Source organism: Elephantulus edwardii, unplaced genomic scaffold (genome assembly GCF_000299155.1).
Source record: "Elephantulus edwardii isolate Elephantulus edwardi_28Jun2011 unplaced genomic scaffold, EleEdw1.0 scaffold00267, whole genome shotgun sequence".
NCBI classification, from domain to species: domain Eukaryota; kingdom Metazoa; phylum Chordata; class Mammalia; order Macroscelidea; family Macroscelididae; genus Elephantulus; species Elephantulus edwardii.
Genome location: NW_006400017.1, coordinates 2,173,233 through 2,197,796, shown reverse-complemented (window position 1 = coordinate 2,197,796; position 24,564 = coordinate 2,173,233). Strand labels below are relative to the sequence as shown.

Genomic DNA, 24,564 nt, shown 5'->3' with positions numbered 1-24,564 from the left:
TGAGTTTTAATTCCTGCTTATGTGGCTGTTCCTCCTAAGATACTATAACCCACTTGAAGACAAGATGTGAGTCCAGTCTTTTTTTATGACTGACCTAAGTTTGACTATTGTTGTTGTGTGCCATTGTGTTAATTATGACTCACAGTGGCCCCATAGCAGAGCCCCATGTCTTTTCACCTGCAAAAGTTCATACTGCTGACCTTCCGGTTAACATCCCACTTCATCATCAAGTGTCTGACGTAGAGTACTCACATAATAATCTGATGATAAATAAATGTGTGGCTCAGTGGTTGGAGGGATAAGTGGAATAGTCATGTGGGTTCTCAATACCCAGTACTGTCCTGATGGATCCAAAAAGGGGGGGACACATCTCAAGTAGGTTGATCAATAGGAGTGAAACTCTGTTCATAGACACTGGGCCATGGACCACTGAGATCCTGGCCAGAGCAACTCTGAGACCCAAGGTTGAGCACCATCTCATATGCAAGTGGGTCCCTGTTAAAGGACCATGGTTTAAGACCAGAGAGAGGTTGGAGCTACTTAAATCCTGGTTGAATCAAAACAGCTATGAGATACCATCTCACCCCAGTAAGAATAACAAAACTTAACAGAACAGCAAACATCAAATGCTGGCGAGGTTGTGGAGAAACTGGAACTCTTATTCACTGTTGGTGGGAATGTAAAATGGTGCAACCACTATGGAAGGCTGTATGGTGCGTTCTCAAGAAGGTGCAAATAGAAATACCATTTGACCCAGCAATTCCACTACTGGGAATTTACCCTAAAGAAACCATAACTACCACCCAAGCACAATATGCACACCCATGTTTATTATGGCTTTGTTTGCAATAACAAAGAGCTGGAAACAACCCAAGTGCCCATCAACAAACAAATGGATAGAGAAGCTCTGGTATATTCACACAATAGAATACTACGCTGCACTGAAAAACAAGGAACTCATGAAATATTATGCAAAATGGATGACCCTGGAGGACATTATGCTGAGTGAAATATCTCCATTAAAAAAGGACATATATTGCATAGGGCCACTGTTGTAAAATGGGACTGATGTCAGGGTTGAGTGAGACAGAAAAGTAGGGGAGGAATGATGTATATTGCATTGAAACAGATGAGGGAGAGAACTGTTTAAAAGAGATATATGAATGGGTATTCTTGTCATTACAGGAGTCCAGAGTGATGGCTGAATAGTGGGGTGGAACTGAGGGGAGGGATTGCATAGCAATGAAAGAGTTTTTCTTTTTTCTTTTCAAGGAGAAGAGTGAATTGCAGGGGGGAGGGGGTGGGCAGGGAGAAAAGTACAACAATGAATGACTGGGGGGAAAATAGCTTAAGTAGACCTCAAAAGCCACCCTAATGCACTGGCTTATGCAACATGTGATATACTGGCTTTGTAGAAGTATATATTCTAATGTCTGTTGAACTGAAAAAAAAATCCTGGTTGTAGGGATCCTAATCCCAGGGTAGGGAAGTGGGTGGGCAGGAGACCTGACGCCAGGTGGAGAGAGCTTTGGTACAGTTGCAATGATGCTGTGCAATATTAGACAAGCAGCACACCCACTCTGACCCTCAGCCTCATCATCTTACTATGGCTGCAGCTTTGGTTATTTTTAAGGCTCATGTGAAATGACGACTATGAAAATTCCCTGAAGGTATACATCTCCAGTGTCTGTGAAGGGAGCGTGGCTAACTGCTTCCCGACCTCTGATGTCTACAGGAAGTGCCTTATTTCCTTTCTGTTGCGAAGACCTGCTCTTAGATGCCTCCTGCTCTTCCTTTCTCTTGGAGAGGGGCCACCTCAGTGGGCCTCCATATGCCTGTCATAGTCTCTCCCTCAAGGTTGCAAACCAGTGAGTGCTTAGACCTGTCCGCCACCCTTCTACAAAGGGCCCTCTCATCTCTCCCCGGCAGGGTTCAAGGGCGAGAAGGACCACTGGCGGAGCCGGCGCACCATCTGCGTAAAGACCCACGAGAGTGGCAGGAGGGAGATTGAGATGTTTGACTCTGCCATCCTGCTCATCCGGAACCCCTACAGGTCCCTGGTGGCCGAATTCAACAGGAAGTGTGCGGGGCACCTGGGCTATGCTGCCGACCGAAACTGGAAGAGCAAAGGTAAGTGGGGGAGGCTCATCGGGTGGAAGTCTCATCAGAGCAGAAGAGGACACTTGGGGACACAGGGACAGTCCACTCAAGTGAGCACTCGCCCTTCCTCTTGTGGACCTGTTGCCACTGTGGCTCACTGTCTCCCCTTCCTGGGCCCCTAGGGCAGCAGAAGGTGGTGGCTGCTGGAAGGTAGGCTCCAGCCTCCAGCCACACCGTCTCTGGATCACTAACATGCAACTCCTGTGCACAGCCACACCGCTCAAGTTCAGACAGCATGGTGTTTCATGTGGAATCTCCTCTGTTATCCAAGGTGGGGGGAATCTTTCCTTTCCTCCTCACCCTCAGGAGTTCATGTAGAGCTCTGAGAAGATCACAGACTTTGCACCAAAGATTGGGCTAGTTTTAAAACATCACCTGCCCTCTGACCCCCCACATCCCAGGACCAGGTTCCTCATTCAGTGGAATCTGGCAATGACCACAGTGGACAGTGACCACAGTGGGACATGTCATGGGGGCATCTGGATCAGTGAGATTACTGTGTCCAGCACTCAGTGTGCTTGTCTCCTAACTAACTGGCTTTTGGGGGTCAGATGGTTAATGTCCTCAGCTCCTAATCAGAAGGTTAGAGGTTCCAGTCCACCCAGAAGCATGTCCTGGTGATCGGATTTCCATGGGAACCATATGGAGCACCCTTCTCTTCTGACACACATAGGGTCTGGGGTCACCCTGAGACAGTCAGCTTGATGGCAGCTTGTTCTGATTAGGCTGCTTCTCACTGACCATCTGCCCCACCCTGCTGGGTAATCATCACCACTCCTACCTCCCAGGTGAGAGAAGTAGAGGCATGGAGAGCCCAGCCTCATGGCCCGTCCAAGGTGACCCGGGCATGTATGTGCCCAGACCTGGACTTGAACCCAACATTTCTGAGTCAATGTGGTTCCTCTGTGAATTGTAACTTCATTCAGCCTGCTGGCACACACTAACAAAAGGCCTACTGTGTGCAAGACATGGAAGACCCAGGCAAGGAAGCACTCGCCTTGGCCCTCAAGGCACCTGGTCTCGCCTTTGGGCAATGAATAATAGAAAATGATAGTGTGATGCATGAAGGGAGAATGAATCAGAAACAAAATACAGCCAGGCAGGTTGAATAGAGAGAAGAGACGGCATGGGACCCTCGTGGCCAGGAAACCTTGTTCTTCTGTCCAATCTTGATTTTAGAAGAACTGAGACAAATGAGGGTCCCTGATGGTCTTCCAAGCCCCTTTCTGCATTATCCTCAGCCTCGGCCAGCCCCTCCTGTCAGCTCCCCTTGTGGGAAGGCACAGGAAACCTGTTAGGACTTCAGGAAATGTATAGGGGGCTCTTATCAGAGCTGGGCTCTGATGTCTCCACCAGGGAGGCTCTGATGCCGTGAGACTCTGGATAAGGTGTCACATCTTCCAGAACGTTATTAGTTTGCTTATCTTACAAACCAGGATAGCACTGGACCAATAGACAACATCACGGTAGATGGAGTGAAATCGTTAATGACGTCATCTTACTTGGATCCACAGTCTAAACACCAGATACCAGCAGTCAGGAGATCAGGGCATCTATTACACTGGGAAAGTCTGCAGTCAAGGACCTCTCTTAAATTTCTGAGGAACAATGATTTTGGTTTGAAGGCTAAAGTGCACCTGAATCAGACCATGGTCTTTTCAGTCGCTTGCTATATGTATCTGAAAGCTGGACAATGAATAAGGATGACAGAAGAAAAAATGGCACCTTTGAGTGTGGTGCTAGGGAAGAGTATGGAATAACCCATGGACGGCCAAGGAAACAAACAGATATGTCTTGGAGAAGATGCAGCCAGAGTGCTCTTTGGAGGCAAGGATGGCGAAGCTTTGTCTCACATACTTTGAACATGTTGCTAAGAGAAGCTATTTCTTGGAGAGGGACATCATGCTTGGAAAGGTAGGGAGAGAGTAGAGGAAGACCTTCAACCAAGTGTATTAACACAGTCACTGCAGCAAAGGACTTGAGTATGTTAGAGACTTGGCACAGGATAAGACAGGGTTCAGATCTCTATTTCATAGGGTCACTGTGTGTCATACTTGATTCAAGGGCACCTAACAACACCTTAACTTTCTCAAAGTTTCTCTGACACAGATATCAGAAGTGAGTGGTTTTAAAGAACAGAATTTTATTTTCTCACAGTTTAGAAGGGGGAAGCCCACATCCTGGGCCTTCTGGGCACAAACGCTTGTCTCTGGGCTCTAGCATTTTTCTTGGTGTTTGTTGTACTTCACGTAATGTCTGTTTTTGCTTCTGTCCATCAGTGCTTACTTTGCCCTTTTTGTGCCTTAAAATCTATTGCTTTACAACATACTCTATAATGGCCTCATTAACATAGCAAACCCCTGTTCCCAAATGAGATTACATCTACAGGGATAGGGATTAGAATTTGCAGCATGGCTTTTTGAAGAAATTACGGAGAGAGGGAAAGAGAGGAGAGAGACAGACAGACAGGGAGAGAGAGAGAAAATGAGAATGAGAATACGAATGTGTGATTTGAGTGCAAGTTTATATGAATGGGAACTGGTTTTCCATTCAGCCATTCATAGCACACTTTGGTTTCTGACATAGAATATGATTCCCACGTTGTAAGTACACATTTCCTGCTTCTTCCCGATGATTCTGTTTCCTCTAGTCCTTCTTCTATCCTTTCTTGCCCTTTCTGCTTTATCCCTGGACAAATGCTACCTTTTTTACTTTTTTTGGTTGATTTTTTTCCAAAGGACTGCCTGGTGTCACTGGCCCCACATAAGCCTGTCTGCTGTCGGAAAGTTGAGTCACAGGGGGACTTTCATTTCAGGCTCAAGGGGTGACTGAGTGCCATATTCTCAGTGCTTCTGCCAGTCACTACCAGAATAGTAAGCTTGGCTACTTTCATGGTGTTGGGGAATTTTGTTGGTTTTTTTCCATTTTCTTTTATATTTTTCCCCCACTCTTGTCTAGGATGTTCTCCCAGCACAATTTAATTCATAACATTATCCCATAGGCTTAGGGAGCTCTAGTGATACAGTAGTAAGAAACTGCACTACCAACCCAAAGGTTCATAGTTCAAATCCACCAGCTGCTCCGAGGCACCAAAATTGGCAAAATCTCCTCCCACGTAATTCACAGCCTCTGAACACTCGCTGGAGGGTCAGATACGCGTCAAGTCCAACTTGCCTGTAAATAACAACATAGCACATAGGCTTCTGGTAAGATTAAATGGAAATAAATGTCTCCCACTGTACTTGTAATATATTAATAGCCCAATTCTGGAAGCAGTGTTTGGTTAGGATGATATTTGACCAGTCTGCTGCCCTGGGTAGAGGAGGGGGGAACCTCATGGCCTCTGTCCTCCAAAGGGGCCTTGTCATAGGCCAGGTTCAGGACCATGACAGCTGGATGAATAGGTCCCTGAGTGGATCATCTGTGGGGACTTCGGCTGCATTGGCCTGTGATGTCACTCTGTGCCTTACCCCAGGCCGTGTCATGGGTTCCAGATCACAATCAAACATCCAAGACATAGTTAGCATTATTCACTTAAAGAGATATAACAATCAGTTGTGCCAGGTGATGCCCTGTGCTTCAGAGCAGAGCTGTACTCCATGGGGTTTTCCGTGGCTGGTTTTTCACAATGGGTCTCCAGGCCTTTTTTCTGAGGCATCTCTGGATGGACTTAAGTCAGCAGTGATCTCCACCTGCATACTTGAGGCCTGCTTTAGAGGACGATGCAGGGCAGGAAACAGCAGCTGTGCCCACACTTCTCAGACTCCCGGTCACACACACTGGATGTATGTGGATGGTTGCCAGGTTCAAGATAAAGGTGTATGTGGTCCTCTTGACAGCGTAACCACTGGCTTGGTTTCCCTCTGGGCTTTTTTTCCTCTCCATCCATATCACAGAGGCCCGAGACCCAGGAGACAGCTACCAGGATCCCTTTTCAGTCCAGGTTCTGAGGCTCAAGGGTTTCATAGTAGAAAAGGTGGCGGGACCACTTCTTAGCATGCAGCGTTCTGTGTTTGTCTTTGCTTGGTGTTTCCACGGACATGCTGCTGTGGGAAGGCAGACCGGGGTCACCATCTTCCGGGCTGACCCAGGCCTCTGCAGAGCCTGGTGTCGACCCTCAACTCACACTCCCCCCCACGCCACGTGTCTTTTTGAAGGGGATTCCAGGTGCAGTGGTCCTGGGCAGCAGGCAGTGGGATACCCTGGCCGCCCCTGACCTCTGTCCCTCTCCCCCTCCCCAGAGTGGCCGGACTTTGTCAACAACTACGCGTCGTGGTGGTCCTCGCACGTGCTGGACTGGCTCAAGTATGGTAAGCGGCTGCTGGTGGTCCACTACGAGGAGCTGCGACGCAGCCTGGTGCCCACACTGCGGGAGATGGTGGCCTTCCTCAACGTGTCCGTGAGCGAGGAGCGGCTGCTCTGCGTGGAGAACAACAAGGAGGGCAGCTTCCGACGTCGTGGACGGCGCCCCTACGACCCTGAGCCCTTCACGCCGGAGATGAAGGACCTGATCAACGGCTACATCCGGACGGTGGACAAGGCCCTGCGTGAGCACAACTGGGCCGGCCTGCCCCAGGAGTACGTGCCCAGATGACAGGTGTACAGCGCCACCCCTGCCAGGACGTGGGCACGGTACTGGCTGCGAGCTCACTCGGAGGCTGGCCCTGTGAGGACATGCAGTGGCGTCTGCACAGCTCAACAGAGGACGATACCAGAGGCCGTCTCAAGGCCCAGGAGACCCAACGCAGCCCTCAGCTTCACACCTGCAGGCGTGCTTCACACAGCAGACGCACAAGTGCCCACTGTCACAGACGGACATGCCTTCCCATGCTCACCATGCCCATGTGGACGCAGCTGGGAGTTCACACAGAGTGACCGCTTCCAGCCTCACAAAGTCCCACCTACGCATACTTAGTTGCTGTTCTCACACACAGACACACGTGCCCCAGGCTCACTCTTGGGGACCTTCTGATCTGAAGGAGCCTCCACTCCTGGACTTGGAGCCACTGGGCTGGGCAGCTCTGTGCTCTGAGAAGCGAGGACTCTCTTGGTCTGGAGGTGGGGGGGTCATAGACTGCTGCTGCCAGGCCAGGCGGCTCTGTCTGCGTGTCCAGCGTCCATAAATGTGTGCAGTGTGGTTACTGCAGACCTGCCTCCTTCTCTGTGGGTGGGCTGACAATGCCTCGGGAAAGGGACCCTCCACATATATACCCTAACCCTAGGCCCGCCTGTTACATGTTCTCTACAGCCCATCGACACTCCTCCCCACTTTTGAAGTGTGCTTGCTTGCCAAGGTGCTTCTCTGACTTTCCCAAGGAAAGTGGGTTCATACCATGTCTCGGAAGCAGGATAAGAGACTGAAGGGAATAATAGGGCAAGAGTTGGGTCTCTGAGAGAACCCTTGCAAAGAATGCATACACCATCAGAGATGGCTTAGGGTGGGCATGGGGAGGGATTGTTTCTGAGCTGACTGTCTAGTTCCACTCTCCATGTCAACAGGCTCCTGCTCTGTTGAGTCCCTGTGCAGACCTGGGAGGAGCCAGAGATGGATACCAGCTCGTGGGGAAGTGGGGTTGCATTTCCTCAGCCCGAACAATGTCCAGCGGCCAGGCCCCAGCTGTTTTCTGGTGGTCACTCCACCACTGCGTGCCGTCTTTGCTTGGACACTTGGTCATTGTGCTACACCTGTTTCTCTTGGCAGTTGACATCTTTCCCACGTGTCCATCCATTTCCTCTCCTAAAGGCCAGGCAGGGGCACTAACAGATGCTGATGCTGTTCACTGGCTGGCCATGGAGGTGGAGGGACTTAAAAGGCCTCCTGCCTCTGCAGGAACAGCCCAGTGGAGTTGGGGGAAAACAATATCGTAAAGATAAAGGCTTGCTTTGCAGGCTCAGCCAGCCCACTGGGGCTGCGCGGCGAGTACATCAGGGTAGCTAAGAACTGCGTCTCACAATCCAGACACTGTTCTGGAGGAGGGAGAGGAGCCTTGTGGCAAAACACAATCTCCAAAGGCTCAGGGGTCTGGAGGTCAAAAGTGAAAGATGGATGGAGACTGTAGTGGAGGAGAGGGGTGGATGGGTAAAGATGGAGGTAGAGAAGGGGGCTGTGCCCTTTAGCCATTTAAAGCTCATCCTAACTCTCAGGCCTGAGATGCTCATTACCTGCTGGATGTTAATTGCCATCTTTAGCAGAAATGAGGCCTTAGTGACCAGAAGGCTCAGGTGTGCAGGACAGGGGTGTGACCTGGGAGCAGGCTCCAGTGGCAGAGGCACAGAGCCTGTGCTGAGCAGCTCAGCTTGCATGATAACCTGGGAGAGCAGAGAGAGATGAACAACCCTGAGTCCTTCTCCTCAGAAGACCAAAGAAAGACTCACCCACCTGAGTCAAGCTGCTCCAGGAGAAGACAAGCAGATGGCATATAGGGGTCTTTTGCATTGGCGCCCATTCCCCATCCTCTGCTCTCTGGCCCAGGGAGCACCATTGGGGTGGGGTCCAGGGGGCTGCCCCTCCTCAGCAGCTTCCTTTAGCCTTCCATTTGCCGGTAGGTGAATTTGCATTTCTGTGCCCCTGGGGGCCTCTTTCAGGGAGAAATCCACAAACACACTGGAGCTCTTTTCAACCCTCCCATATAACCTCAATAAGCTCAAAGCTAAGAGCCTAGGAAGTGTTTACGGTGCGGGACAGCTTTACAGTTATGTCAGCAGAGACCCCGATGTGTCTCTTGAGTGACGGACAGTGGACACTTGCCCAGGAACCCACACTGCTTTAGAGGGGATGGAGAAACAATGACACCACAGACCAAACGGCTTCCTCCACAAAGCAGGAACAAGGTAGGTGGGGGACCGAGCACTATGTCTCATCACGAGGTTGGCTCCCTGACTCTGGGCCTCACTCTCAGGATTATTTTGAGAGGAGAAGAATTAGAAACCATGGAGACTGGAAGGGTGTGGCTGGAGGATGGGGAAGGCCTCTGATACTCCTCCTGCCACCCAGGGCTCAAGAGAGCAAGAGTCCCAGACTCTTCCTCCTGATGAGGGGTTGATATGGTCAGAGGTACCAAAGTCCATACAAACCTCTCAAATCAGCTTTTTAGTCCACCGTGCACCTTACAAGTACAGATAAACAGAATGATGAGGCCGGGGTCCATTCACATCAGTCATTACCCCACTTGGCACTTGGCCCTGATGGTCCAGAGAATGCAGATGCAGCCTTCATCTCCTGTCTGCCTTTCATCCCAGATTAGGAAAGGGGACCTAGAAATCCTCCTAGACAAGCCCATTTGTTCCTCTCCAACTTGGATTTCATCTGTCGCTGTCAAGAAACGGTGCTGTCCCAGCCAGGGCAGGAGGAAAGGCAAATCTGTGTTTCGTGAAGAAGTGTAGCAAATGCATCAGGAGCCAATTAGAACAGAACAGCAAAACTCCAACTGTCTCTACAGACTCCAAGCCTAATCGCAGGGCTATGGAGTTAACACAAACCTGTGTTAAAACATGTCATTTTCATGGATATCATCTCCCGTTGTGGATCAATTTGGAAAACTCAAAATATATCATTTTAAAGACCTAAAACACACTGATAATCCCAGTGATGTGTAAATGAGAGAGAAGAATAGACAGGCTTCCAAACCCTGGGAAGAAGCTGCTTAATTATGTGAGCATCTTATAATGAAGTCTCTTGCAGCTAAAATTAGATTTGGAGTGCATGAATATGCGATGATGTTTGCACACCAGAATGCATTTTTCTCCTTAAAAGTAGCAGGAGCTACTTGGTTCTTAGGGGGCCCCAAGAGGGAACCAGGGAGTGCCAAGGTTGATTGATCCTTACACCTGCAAGAGTTTTTGGGTCACAGGTTGGTTTTCTTTTAACTGGAAACTCATTGGAGGTTCAAGCCAAGATGGCTTCTCCAGAGCATTTAGATTTGGAGAGAGATCGATTGACCTGACCTCACATTGATTACCACTTGGTATTGGGTGAGTTATACCTGACAAAGTAAGAAATGTGTAGAGGGGGGATGGGAGGGGGAATTCAGGGTCTTCAGATGGAAGTCTGGATTATGATTAAAAAAAAATCAGGGTCTTCAGAGTGTGGGTTATGGTTCCAGCTCTGCTTGGTGATCGTGGACGGAAGTTTTTTCTTCTCTAGCCTCAGTTTCCCATCTGTACATTGCAAGAAGTGGTGGATGGAGCTGGTTATATCTCTCATATCTGTTGTCCCATCTCCTTTTCCAACAGCCCTTGATTTCTGTTGGGGGAGTTTTTATAGTCTAAGGGAATTGACTCACTAAGGTTAAGGTTGGGACAGTTCGTCTGAACCAGTCAGCACACTCCATTGCTCTGGCAACAGTGATTGATTTAAGTGTGGTGACCTGAGGCAGAACTGGAAATGCTGGGGAAAGACACTCCTTTTAATCTGCCCACTGAATAGAGAGGAAGTAAATAACCTTGGATCTTGACGGTGGCCATCTTGGGACCACAAAGGTAAACTACTTAGCTTCAAGCTGCACAGCTGAAACGGGGGTCAAGTCGCAGAAAAAAACGAGGGCCTTTGTAACCTGATTTCAGTACAAGATCAAGCCTTTCCTGCAGCTGCATCTGTCTCTACAATTTTGTGTTAGATGAGCCAGTAAATCCCCCTTCTTGCTTAAATGAACCTGAGTCGGGTTTTCTGTTGCTTAGAACCCAGCGCACTGTGCAAATGCTTTGGATTTTAGAAGGCCTTGGGGGCTCTGGCATTCTCTGTCTGGAAACGGCTGATGCAGAGAAAGCCTGGGGACTCAGGCTGCACCGGCAGCTGTGTCTCTCAGAATGGGGACGTTTCTATTTGCAGGAATGGGCTTGGGTGTGAAATGTTCAGAAGGAAGCTGTGCTCAGTCAGGTAAGACAAAAAGCAGTTTTAAGTCAGTGTATATAATGAGGTCACCTGGATGTCCTTAAGGGGGGGAAAAATCTTTCCTGGGTCCAGCCCAAATCATTGGTTATCTAATTTATTAAACCCTTTGGTGTGAGAATTGCTATTATCTCCACTTGACAGAAGAAAGGACTGATATCTACAGTATAACCCCATGGATACCATCATTTCTTCTGAGGACTATATGCATTATATGAACTCACATGCCATTTATATAGGCATATTGTGTGTGAAAATACAATAAACTGCCTTCAATAAGGGTAAACCTCCCCCTCCCCCCAAAACTCCACTGCCAGCAAGTAGATTCTGACCCCTAGCAGCCCACCATTGGCTTCTGAAGCTGTGGTTAATCATACAGAGCTTTGATTTTGCTGAGTGGTACATGCAGGCTTGAGGCAGAGCAGAATTGCTACAATTGGAAGAAAGATAAAACGATGGTACAGAGATTTTCTCTTAATCATCTTATCCTCTTTAACCCTATTGTGTGCCATACATTGAGGTACAAAGGGGTTTATGTGTGTTTTCTGTCTTCAAGAAACTCTGAGAATGTATGCAGGGACCAAGGGTCTATGGAAGAAAAAGATGTCTGGCCACAGTATTCCCTTTTGTCACTAAGCACAGAGCTGAGCCCAGATCTCTGCTCGGTTACACAGAGAACTTCCACTGTGCATAAACATTGCATAAATCTGGGCTTCTGCCATGGAAAATGTGTGCAAATCTGCCCTGGAAAGCAGACATAATTGCTTATGTAAAATGAAGATTCTTGATGTCAAAAGAAAAGCAATTCTAGTTGGCGCTGCGAGCATTAAGCGTAAGCTGAATGGATGAACTTTCTCCAGCGTCTGAAGCACTTTTTCAGGTCTGGTGTCAGTGATGACAGATCCATGGCCTACAGGCGTTGCCAGTGGTGATCACTGACACTCAATGGGGTTCTCACGGGCAGAGAGTTCTCCAGATGCCATCGTGCATGTGTCTCAGTGCGATGGACAGTGTTTGTTCCATTTAGAGAGAATAGAAGACTTCATTTTTAATATTAAGTTGCCTAGCCATGGAGTACTAAAAGAACAAGCAGATCTGTCCTGGGTAAAACCAGGCTGCTCCTTGGAGGCAAGGATTCTGAGGCTTGGTCTGACATACTTTGGACATATTGCAAGGAGGGACCAGTCCTTGGAGAGGGACATCATGTTTGGGAGGATGGAGGGACAGTGCAGGAGAGGAAGACCCTCAGTGAGATGGATTGATTCAGTGACTGGGATAATGGGGGTAGATGTGTGAGAAACAATGAGATTGGCCCAGAACAGAGTTTAGGGCTATGAGCCCCAGGCGACTCAACAGCACATAACAACAACAATAGACTTCAACTCCTTCATTTTACAAGTGAGAAAAATGATGGTTAAGGAAGGGAAGGGTCTCCTGCAGGGTCATGCTGTGAGAACAAGTGGCCAGCTAGGATCAGAATGTGAACTCTTAGCTCCCGGTGACCTGAATGTCCCTGTGTTAGCCCCGCAGAACCCTTCCGGAAGCAGCTGGGAAGTGAGGCGAGGGTGCACACGCAGCTCATTTGGAAGCAGCTTCATTAATGTCACTGCTAATTTGTTGCCAAAGGAAGCAGCCCTTTCCAAAGGAGGGGAACGAGAACTTTGCCTGCAGGTATGAAGCAGCCCAGAGCCACAACCATCCCAGGCAGCAGAAAGTCCTGCACTATAATGATGCTGATTGGCAAGTGCCTGAGTCCAACAGTTTGTCTGTGTTCACAAGTTCAGGAGCACACAGGTGGGAGCCAGCTGCTAAAAAGGCATCTTGTACCTTCAAATCCCTCACCAACCACCTTGAAAATTACAAGTGACAAAAGCCTGGTCACCTGAGCTTTGGCATCAACTCACCTGGATAGCTCTCCCTCCCGAAGTCTGAGCTACGTGATGCATGTAACACATAATCTACCCGCATTTGGAAAGTATTGAGTATGGGGCTGGGAAGAAGACTGGAAATGCGTGCAGTGCTGCTGGACATGGGTTCCTTTCCTCACTCCCTAACCTCTCCCAGTAGCAGCTGCTATCATGTGGACCCCAACCCGTGACAATCCCTGTGTGCCAGAGTAGAACTTCACCAAGTTTCCATGCACTTTTTGCTAGTCAGTTGCCAGGGCTTTCTTCCTAAGCAGTTCATGGTAGAATCAAGCCCTCAACATGTGAGTTAGCCACTGAGCACGTTAACTGTCTCCACCACTCAGGCACTATTCCCCACCCACCCACACCCAGCCTTTAGCCATGCAGACTTTACCAGTAGACCTGGCAAAGGCTGAAATTATACCTTCTCAAGATCACTTGTATCTGCTTTGTTCTGATGCATTAACTGTCACAAGAACAAATCAATTTTAGAGGAAGTACAACCAGGCTGCTCCTTAGAAGCAAAGTGGAGAAACTTTGTCTCATATATTTGGGGCCTGTTATCAGGAGAGGCCAGCCCTTGGAAAAAGACATCATACTTGGAAAAGTGTTGTTTGTATGTGTACTTGATCTGGAACTGACTCATAGCTGACTCGCTAGCAGGTTTTTAGAGGCCGTTAATCCGCGGCCCTCAGGCCTGTCTTTCATTGCTTTTGTTCAGACATTCCTCTAGGTCATGTAGCCCTGGTGTACAAGTTGCCGTACAGTGGTCACTTGTGGTTGCTGTGAGGCTGAACACTGTGACACTGATGTGTCCAATGCGTTAATGGCTGGTTACCCAAAGAGGACACAGAGTGGGGTGGAGCTCCCCGATTAAAACGAGCTTGGAAGGAGGAGTGGCATCCACTTCCATAATAGCTTGCCTCCGGAAGCCCTTTGAACCTGGAGAGAGGATGAGAGACACCCAAGCGTCGAGGACTCTCCTTCATAGGGTCGCTATGAGTCGCCTGCGACTCGATGGCACTTCACAACAACAACTTGCATGGGAAGATACTGCCCATTGTTGGAGCAGCTGATGGATTCCAACTGCCTGTCTTTGAACTAGGCACTAGCATTCCCTTAGAAAAGTATCGGGGCAGTGAAAGAGAGGAAGACCCTCCAAAGGATGGATTGATACAGTGACTATGACACTGGGCTCGAGCTTGGAGATGGTGAGGATGGCACGGGAGAGGGCAAAGCTTCAATGTGTCGTTCACAGGGTCGCTATGAATTGTCAATTTGACGGCCCCTAACAACAGCATGGTTGCATAACAAACTACTGCCTTTTGTCCTGACCTCCAAATTCAGCAGGAAACCTCTAAATCAAGAAAGGCTCTAACCAGACGTCTTTGTAGTGTGGCCCATTCTCAACATGGACCCACTCAAACCAAGTCTTTCCTGTTTCCTGTGAAACCAGCTCCCCAGATAATCCATTAGTCCCTGCTCCACCCTGGCTCCCCCTGCTCCAGGGCCACATTAACCTCCATCAGATAATTAAGGGCTTGGCTTGCCGTGAGAGACCTTAAATGTCACCCCTCTGCCACCCTATATGTCTTTGAATGACACAGGCGCTAATGAGATGTTCAAATATAGAAAACCGAACGACTCCTCGCTTTAGTCATGACATTTATTCAGCCGGAGTGATCTGACTACACCACTACATTACTTATAATTTCCACCTGACCTTGGGTAGTAGCGTGTAATCTTTAAGGAAACTATCCATTTAATCTCCCTTGCCTTATTAGCATTTAATTACTATGACACATTTCCAGATGTACAAAGGATGTTAGAATTATAATTCAATTTATCCCTCAAGCGGTCCACTAGCCCAGGGCAGCGGGGCCGGCTCTAGCACTCCTGTATTCTCATCAGGGAAGTGCTCCAGGCTTGGTTCAGTCTCGGCTTCCTCAGAAAACAGAGCAGAGCTTATTCCAAGCAGAGTCACTCAGATCTGAGCAAGACCTTCTGTCCCCACCCCTTCACTCACTCTCCAGCCAGTGGAGTGAAGCATGCTATGTCGCTCAGGTCAGATGTTGGCATAGGGTCAAGGAGAGGATGCCAGCAAACCTTCCCAGATCCACGAGCCGTGTTTACTTGGACCCTTGAGCCAAACAGGTAGCATAGAGAAACAGAGGGAAGGCCTCTCATGCCACCTTCTTCTATTTTCTCTTCTTTAGAAAACCACATTCTGGCCTGAGAGTTACTCTACCATATAAACATAAACAATGCATTTGTCAGCTGCTGCTCCACTATACTGGAGACGGCAAGGATAGCACAAGATAGAACAAGGTTCAGATCTCTTGTGCACAGGGGCGCTATGAGTCGGCAGTTGACATGACCAGTGCCTAGCAACAATAGCAACAATCAACAATAGCTCGTCCTACGTACTGCAGCCAGGTCCGCAACTGGCTACTGAGCAAAATGAACCTCAGTTTAAACCCACTCTGAGGTCCCTTTGAAGAAAAAGCTGGCAGTCTGCTCCTGAAAGGTTTTAGCTGTAAACCGCTGTGGAGTACAGTCCTCCTCCGATGCACACGACCCTCCAAGAGCTGGAGCAACTGGTAGTATTTGCCTTAATATTGTAAATCACAGGGTAGCAGCTCCTTCCTAGGGTGACTGGCGATAACCCCATGGAGTGGAGAGACCCGGGAGAAGCCAGGCGATTGGGGTTCTGGAAGTGGTCCCACTACTTGCAGGTTGGCAGGGATGGTGAACCTTTGGAAAGTTCTACCTCCTTTTCTAAGAACTATGACACTAGCACAGTGGGCGCAGACAGCGGGATTTGATCTCAGTTCCCTGTCTCCCACTTCACGGGACCATTGAAGCTCCCTGGTCTGAGTCAGGACAGTCAAGTTCTCTGGGTCCTTTAGACGTGGGCCTGAAACACACCAGGCAGTGTGCTGGTTCTGTGAGGTGATAGCATGTGGTGGCGCCAGTGTAACCTATACAGAAGCACAGAGGGTTCTGGTCTACAGAAGGCTGAAGAAACATGGTGCTGAAAGAAGGAGTATTCAGGAGGAAATGGCCTCAGAGAGAGTGTGAGCCAGCGAGCGCTGCCACAGTAACCAGGAGCCTTCTGGGGCCTGGTTCCAGCCTCTGGTCAGTCCCCACTGGCCCACTCCATCTTGAGCACCAGCCCAGCCCTTTCTGGCTAACGTGAGCTCAAATGGGAATCTGTGACTTGAGAAGAAAAGAGCCTTCAGAGGGGATTCCTTCATTGTGCCTTCATTTTTCTTTCAATTGTGGTAAGAATTTAGTTTCCTTTCTGTCATGTTAACATTCTTACTATTTTTAATATTCAAATGACAACAAAAATTAAAGGCAAAAGCCAAGCACCTACTCAAACCAATGCTTTGATTTGTCTCTTCTCTGTCTCATGTTAATTTTCTTCTTACCTAAACGAATACGTAGAATTCTGCTTCTTTTTTGTTTAACATTACATTATGAATATTTTGCATTTCCACAATATGTTACTTCCCGCTCCTCCTACTTTGCTCTCAGCCCCTGACACAGCAGCACAGTAACCAATAGCGAGAGTCTGGTGTTATTTGTTCAAACAAATAATCTCTGTTGTTGCTGTTGCTGCTGCTGCTGCTGTTGTTGTTGTTTGGATGCATCAAGTAGATCACAGTTTATCACGACCCTATGAACAACAGATCTGAACGTTGCCTTATTCTGCACCATTCTCAGGATCTCTGACAAGCTCGAACATTTTGTTACAGTCTCTGCCTCAATCCATCCTATTGGGAGTCTTCAGTTCTTTCTCTGACCCACATGAGTCCTTTCCTGAGGGCTGGCCCCTCCTGACAACATTATATATGCCCAAAGTATGTGAGACGAAGTTTCACCATCCTTACACAATATATAAAATTACACACAGAGAGAATGAAATGGGGAGGTGAAAAGATATTTTGAGGGTCAGCATTCATTTTAGCAAAACTGTGATTATACAACCCACAGCACGTACATTTTGTTCTGTATTTTTCTCCCCCTTTTTGTGGTTAAACACATATTATTTTGCTTCCTTTAGGAATTAAAGCATAATATTCTTCAGTGGTGGTCTTCAAAACAGGTCCATCTATCTTTCTGGCACAATAACAACAACAAAAATCAGACCTGTACTCTTATTTCGTCATTATAAATTTTGTATTTGTTTATAATGCACTCTGGTAGCCTAGTAGATAGAGAACTGCACTGGTAACCCAAGATGGGAGGTTTGAATCCATCCACTATTACAAGGGAGAAAGATAGGCAATCTCTTCTCATGTAACATATTGCCTCTGGAAACACCCTGGGATGTCAGCTAGGAGTTCTGACTTGACAGCACTGAGCTGATTTTGTTGTTTATAGTACACTTAAGCTGTTTGATATTCACACAATGCAAATAAATATTTCTATTCCAGAGGTGCGTGCTATTATTAAGTGAACGATCAAAACACTTAGAGGCCACCCATCCACAGAATTGGGCAACAGCCCATTCATTTCCCTACTGATGGGTCTCCGGGTTGTTTCTAGTTGGGGTACTACAAACCTTTAACAAGCATAGCAGTACTACATGCTTGTGTGATTTGCACCATAAACAACAGCTTCCCAAAAGTAGAATCCCCAGTTCAGAGGGTCTCTGTTGCTTCATTTGAGTCAGTATTAGCTACCTGCTTTCCCAAATGTCTTCAGCGATTTCTATTCCCACACAGAAACATATGAAAAGTTCTTGTCCCTGCATTTTTAAGGATCTTCAGAGTTCTCGCTCTTTTTAGTTTTTACTGATCTGTGGATTGGTTACCTAGTTACTTTAAGACTATCTTTAAGAGCATCTTTGTGCATAAATGAAATAACTGGTATGCTTCCTTCTGGAAGGCACTCGTGTCCAGTGAAAACACTCTTACCTTTCATGTGAGAGCTGGATTCAATTCCAAGGCAGTGTGCCTTATGGGCAGCGACAAGCTGTCTGTAAATAGAGACATGAGTATTACTATGCTACCAACCAGCACTTAGGATATCTTTCAGACCAAGGTGGTTTGGAGCTTGATGGCTTAGCCTGCATCATGTTGTGCTGATGACCAACAGGCTATGCATGTCTGGCAGTCTGAACCCAATGGCCACTTTGTGGGAGGAAGGTGGACAGTCTTCCCCTCATTTAAATTTACAGCGTAGGAACCTGATGGAAGGCTGCTAGGAATTGGAATCTGCTCAGTGGCAGGATCTTTGAGCTCTTCCATTTTAGGGTGAACTAGGGAGAAAGACCTGGCAATCTACTTCCATAAGTCAGCCGATGGCCCACTGAAAACCCTGTGGATCTCCATAGGGTTTTCTATCCGAGGGACTGACCCCCCAGCCAGTCACCGGGATGGCAGAGGACCGGGCAGCAGCTTGTTCTGTCGTCCATGGAGTCGCCGTGACTCAGTCCAACTCCCGTACAGCTAACAAAAACAGAAAGCTTTCTCCCAGCTCACGGTCCATGAGTCACCAATTACCTCTTCAAATCTCACCCGTTAACATGCTTCTATTACAAAACCAAACACAAACCAAAATGAGCTACTGCCATGCTCCACTCATGAGGACCCAACGTGTGACAGGATAGAACTGCCTTCTTTCTCTAGGATTCTCGTGGCTGTGGCTTTTCTGAGGCAGTTTGCCAGGCCTTTCTTCCAACGCTCACCTGAGTGGACAGGAACCTTCAGTCCTTAGGTTAACAGCTGAATGCTTTATCTAATTACAGTGACATCTCTCAAAAAGAGTGCCAGAAACCAATAAATCAAGGACTGGAGAGAAAGAAGGCTGAACAAAGGCCAAAGAATATCCTGCCAACCCTAGTCAGCTTGTAAAACTCAGCCAGGCCAGAGCCCAGCGATTTCATCCAGAACAAATAATAAAAAGCAGGATGTAGTATTTCTAGGATGAGCGTATTCCTAGTAAATATATTTTAAGATCAATGGCTACACAAAATGCATTTTCCTTGGAGGTTCACTTTTCAAATGGCTTTGTATTAAAAGTACTATTTCAATAAATATTCATGGGGAAATTCATTGATGTGTTTTACCATTTATAGCTAAAATTTCAAAGGTCCTGGGAAAAAAAAAGATATATGATGCATATTTTACTCTCTTAGGAGAAGTGAGAGAAATGCAGGAGATGCTTTGTTGTGCTCTTACTATAAACTCTCCCACAGAGTAATATGTTCTTTTCTTGATTTCGCAAACTGGGCCTGGAATGGGTCACAGCTTGGTCTGAACATGGCTGGCAAGAAGGACCGAGAGGGGCAGGGGTGGGAGGCATAGGAAGCTTCACGTGCTGAACCTTTTCAAAGTCTCATCAGTCTCTCCTATTAACTTTTGTGCGCCTACTGCTTGGAGAGTTCCGGTTGCCTAGTGGGGAAGGAGTTAAGCTATCAACCCAAAAGGCAGATAGTTCAAATCCATCAGGTGCTTCTTGGGAGACAGAAGACAGTCTTCTCAATCCCGTGTGCCTTATAGCTTTCAAAAGCCACTACAGGATCAGCTATAAGTTCGTTACTATTTGATGGCAAAGAAATTGAGTTTAGACCCACTGCCTGGTGACTCAAACAGTGAAGCACTGGGCTACTCATGCAAAGATAGTCTGTTCAGAAGTGCCCTGGAATCCAGACCTGCCGCTCTGCTTCTGAAGTTGCGGCCGTGGAAACCCTGTTGAGGCAGTTCTACTCTGAGACATTTGGGCTTGCCACGAGTTGGAATCAACCACAAGACAACCACACGAGTAAACTCATTGCCGTCAAGACAGAACCAGAACCGACTGGTAGCTGACCCTCCATCGCCTTGCTGAGGCTGCTAATCCCAGGGAAGGAGAAAGCCTATCTTTCTCCCCTGGAGCTGCCACAGAGTGTCAAACTACCTTTGCATTTAGCTGCCATGGGTTTCAAACTTCCTTTGCATTAGCCGTGAAATGCCACCATCAGAACTTCCAAGGAGATGACATGTAGTAGTTTGTTTTCAGCCAATGTCTTGCTAGAAATGCCCCATTCAGTCTCCTACTGTTTCTGCAAACAGTTACCATTATCCTGCCCATTTCATAGATGGGAAATTGTCCTTCAGAAAGGTTGCACAATTTGTCCCAAAGATCACTGTCAGGGTGGAACGTCCTCCGCTTCCCCACATATAATGATGCACTATGGGTATTATGTAATGCTCTCTTAAACCAAGTAGTTGTGAAAGGGTTAAGGTTGGGATACAATGAGTGCTACCATCACCTGGATGTGCTAGAAGGGAGTTATCCTGGGGTGTGGCCCACCACACCTTTTATCTCATAATAAAGTTGTTGTGTACCACTCAGAGCTGACCTTCCAGCTGGCTTTCAGAGGCATTTAATTCCAAGCAAGATTGCTCATCCTTCTCCCGCAGAACTGCTGGTGGATTCGAACCACGTTTCTTCGAGTTGGCAGTGCAACTCTTTACCACAAAGGCACCAGCACTCTCTACTACAATAGACAAAAGGAGGGGAATGGAGCAGAGGAGACTTGAGTACTATGGAGAAAGAAGACTCGGAGTGGAGTGCAACCTCTGAACCAAGCTCCCCGGGTTGGGACGCTCCTTGACCTGGGAAATGTACCGTTGCCTCGGGTCATGCAGCAACTATGACCATGTGACATCGTCCTTTTTGGTCCCTTTGCTGTGTTAGGAATCAAGCCCACAAAGGCAAAGAACTGAAAATCTGGTCACTTATTCCTGCCAATTTATCTCTGAGTCTCGGGTAAGCATATTTATTTTTATAATGGCAAGTTTTACCCTTGGCAATGATCAGATCTCATTACTCCTTTGCTTAAGATGCTGAAATAGCTCCCCGCGGTTGACAGAATGAGATCCAAGTGCCCTGCTTGGCTTGGCATTCAAGGCCCCATGCCATCTCTCCGTTTTCTCTGCAGTCACTGTAGGTGGTTCGCAGTCCTTGGCTCACATCTGTGCTCTTCCATCTGCCCGGGATCTCTCTTCCTTCCTCTCTTCTGACTACTAAAGACTTAAATACCCTTCACAGACCCATTAGAGTGGACTATTGCCTTCAGGGAACCTTTTCTGATTCCCCAGGCAGAATGAATGGGTCTCTCTCCTGAAATTTCTACAATTCTATTCCCATCACCCTACTCCAAACAACCATTGGTGGATGTCATGATGGTCATCTTAGCAGCTGAACTGTGAGCTCCAACAGGGCCGGGTCACGTAACTCAGCTCTGTCTCCCCAGCATCCCACTCAGTAACTGGCTCAAAGCAACAGTAACAACAGATTCTATCGCTAGTCTATTTGGAAGATTTAAAATGTGCTTAACTCCAACACACCAACCCCTATTGTCCTAATGACTATATCAACCCATCTCATCCAGGGTCTTCCTCTCCTATGCTATCCCTCCACCATTCTGAGCATGATGTCCTTCTCCAGGGACCAGTCTCTCCTGACCACAGACCCAAAGTATGTGAGACAGAGCTTCAAAATTCTAGCCTCTGAAGAGAAATTTGGTTTCACCCTCTCCAAGACAGATCTATTTGTTTTCTTGGTGGTCCATGGAATGTTTCAGAATCTTCTCCAGCACCACAACTCAAAGACATTGATTCTTCTGTCATCCTTAGTCATCATCCAGCTCTCTGATGCATAACAAGTAATTGCGAAAACTAAGGCCTGGATTAGATGCACCCTAGTCTCAATTAAAATATTTCCATGTATTTTGTGAAATACATATTTTTAAAAAACAAACAAACCCCAAACAACAACCCTAAACCCCATCTTTTAAGGCAGATCCTATAACAGAAGACAGTCCTGTTACTATGGGGTGAGTGCTGAATCATGACGATCCCACGCACTCCAAAGGATTAATGGAGGAGCCCTGGTGGTACAAATAGGTTTATGCTACTACTACCTACTTAGATGATCCAAACCCACTTAGAGACATTTCAGGAGACAAACCTGGAAATCTAATTCTTAAAATGTCACAGCCTTTAAAACACTATGAAGCCATTTTACTCGGCACCCATAAGATTGCCATGAATCAGAATTGACTTAAAACAGCTTATAATAATTTTTTAATGGAAGTGGGTCACCAAGACTTTTGAGTGTATCTGAACCCCTAACCATTGCAGTTAAGCACAAATCTGTTTGTGCCATAAAGGACCTCTGCATATTATGTTGTTGCTGCTGTCATTAGGTGCCATTGACTCGACTATGACCCACAGTGACCTGTGACAGATAGGGACCTTGCACGATTCTGCACCATCCTCGTGTTCGCTGTCATACTCAAGCCCATGAGGTCCTCACTGTATCAGTTCATCCCATTGAAAATCTTCTTCTCTCTCACTGACTTTCACTGTTGTTGTTGTTAGGTGCCATTGAGTCAAGTACGACTTATAGTGAACCTATGAACAACAGATCTAAGCCTTGTCCTATCCGGTGCCAACCTCACAATCTCTGACACACCCAAGCCCATTGCTGCAGACACTGGGCTAGTCCACCTGGTTGAGGGTCTTCTTCACTGTCCTTCCACCTTCTCAAGCATGATGTCCCTCTCCAAAGAATAACCTCTCTTAGAAACATGTCCAAAGCCGGTAAGATGAAGCTTCATCATCTTTGTCTTCAAGAAGCTCTCTGGCTGCACTTTGCCATATCTATTTGTTTTTTGCCAGTCCCTGGGATCTTCAGCACTCTTCCCCAACACCTCAATTCAATAGCATCAATTTTTCTTGTCCATCTTTCTTTATTGTTCAGCATAGCAAGTCACTGAAAAGACAATGGCCTGAATCAGTCTCACTTTAGGCCTCAAACTGGCATCATTGATCCGCAATAATTTGGAGAGATCCCTGACTACATACTTACCCAGTGAAATGTTTCCTCATCTCCTGACTGCTAGTACCAAGTGTGTTGATTGTGAATCTAAGTAATATAAAGTCATTGACAGTCTCAGCCTTTCCCCATCTATCATGATGTTGCCTATCAGCCCAGCAGCTAGGATTTTTGTTTTCTTGACATTGAGATGCAATCCATATTGAAGACTGTTGTCTTTGATCTTCCAAAGCAAGTGCTCCAAGTCCTCCTTCCTCAATTTCAGCAAACAAGGTTATATGTGACCTTTACTGTATTTGACAACAAATGGTCCAAATCTCATACTCTGCCATTTCCACATGATCTCTCTGAATCTCCAGTTCATTTGAGTCTACCCAGAGGTGCCTCAGCAAAAAGGCCTGGTGATCTACTCCAGGAAAGTCAGCCGCTGAAGACTCTGTGAAGCACAGTTCCACTCTGACACACATGGGGCCACTACACATTAGAACCGAGTCACAGAAACTTGTGGTTGTATCAGGGCAATTGGTGACTTAGTGTCAGAAAGCAGACCAGCTGGGAAATAATGAGGAAGTCAAGAAGGGTACAGGAAACAAGTGATAGGGCCTAGGGAGAAGGCAGCCCTGGGCACAGGGCAGATGGGAAGCAGGTTTGCCTTCCAGCTGTTATAACCCTACCTGTGGCAGTCACAGGTGCTGGCCAACCTGAGGTTACTGTGTGGTGAGGAATTGCCCGTGTCTCTGTTCCAGAGACATGTGGATGCTGGGTGAGTACAAGTGGGCATGTCTAGCTCTGGAAGAGTCACATTCACCCAGGCTCCACCAAGCCAGATAGATGCACACAGAGCACGGTCCAGCACGTCGATCTGTTGGTTATCACACTGCCTTTTCTGATTCTCAGAGGCAAGTTTTGCAGAGCCCTGTGTCCTTACTTCTAGAGAAAGAGAATTCTAGAAACCTAGGAACACACAGGTACTCAGTGATACATACAGACAATGACACACACAAACATACACATATAGACAATGACACACACATACAAAAACACATGACACTCAATGACACATATGTACACACATAGACACTCAGTGACACACAGACACTCAGAGACACACAGACACACACAGACACACACAGATGCTCAATGACACACATACATACACACTCAGTGACACACATGTATACATTCATAGACATTCAATGACATATACATACGTGAATAGACATTCAATGACACACATATACATGCACACATAGACACTCCATGACACACACAGAGACACAAATTAGTTACATGCTCACACACACAGATTTTCAGTCACACACACACTCTCTCAGTGTTGCACCTCAGGCTTCCAAACACTAGAAAGCACAGGCTGTTGTTGCTTGTTATGTACCTTTTAGTCAGAACCAACCCATTGCTGACCCTCCAGCGGGGCTTCTGAGGCTATAAATCACATGGGAGAAGAGTACTCATCGTTCTCCTGCAGAGCAGCTGGTGGATTCGAATTGCATGCCTTCCGGCTGGCATTGCAGCTTCTTCCCACTGAAGCACAGGTAGCCAGGCGAATTCTGTTTCTAGGGAGAAGCTAGCAGGTCGTAAGGGCTCCTGAACTGAGTTCCTCCTCCCCAGAGGCAGCCAATGGGCTCCTTCCTCTCCATTTTCATCTGTTGAGGGCCGTGGACGTTGCACAGGACAGGAACATGGACTGTGGGCTCTTGGGTAACTCAGGAGCCAGCAAACAGAGTAGCATGGCCGGAGGAAACGAAAGCACAG

The 24,564-nt window shown here is 47.3% G+C and overlaps 1 protein-coding gene across 1 annotated transcript in view; it reads left to right on the top strand.

Moving 5' to 3' along the window:
* Window positions 1-6,777, top strand: part of WSCD1 (WSC domain containing 1) — a 47,572-nt gene extending 40,795 nt beyond the window's left edge. Inside the window, exons 7-8 of the mRNA XM_006899780.1 lie at window positions 1,930-2,130; window positions 6,402-6,777. Of these exons, the coding sequence (XP_006899842.1) occupies window positions 1,930-2,130; window positions 6,402-6,754 (554 nt within the window). The 3' untranslated portion in view covers window positions 6,755-6,777. The remainder of the gene's footprint in view (window positions 1-1,929; window positions 2,131-6,401) is intronic.
* The last annotated feature ends 17,787 nt before the right edge of the window (window positions 6,778-24,564 follow it).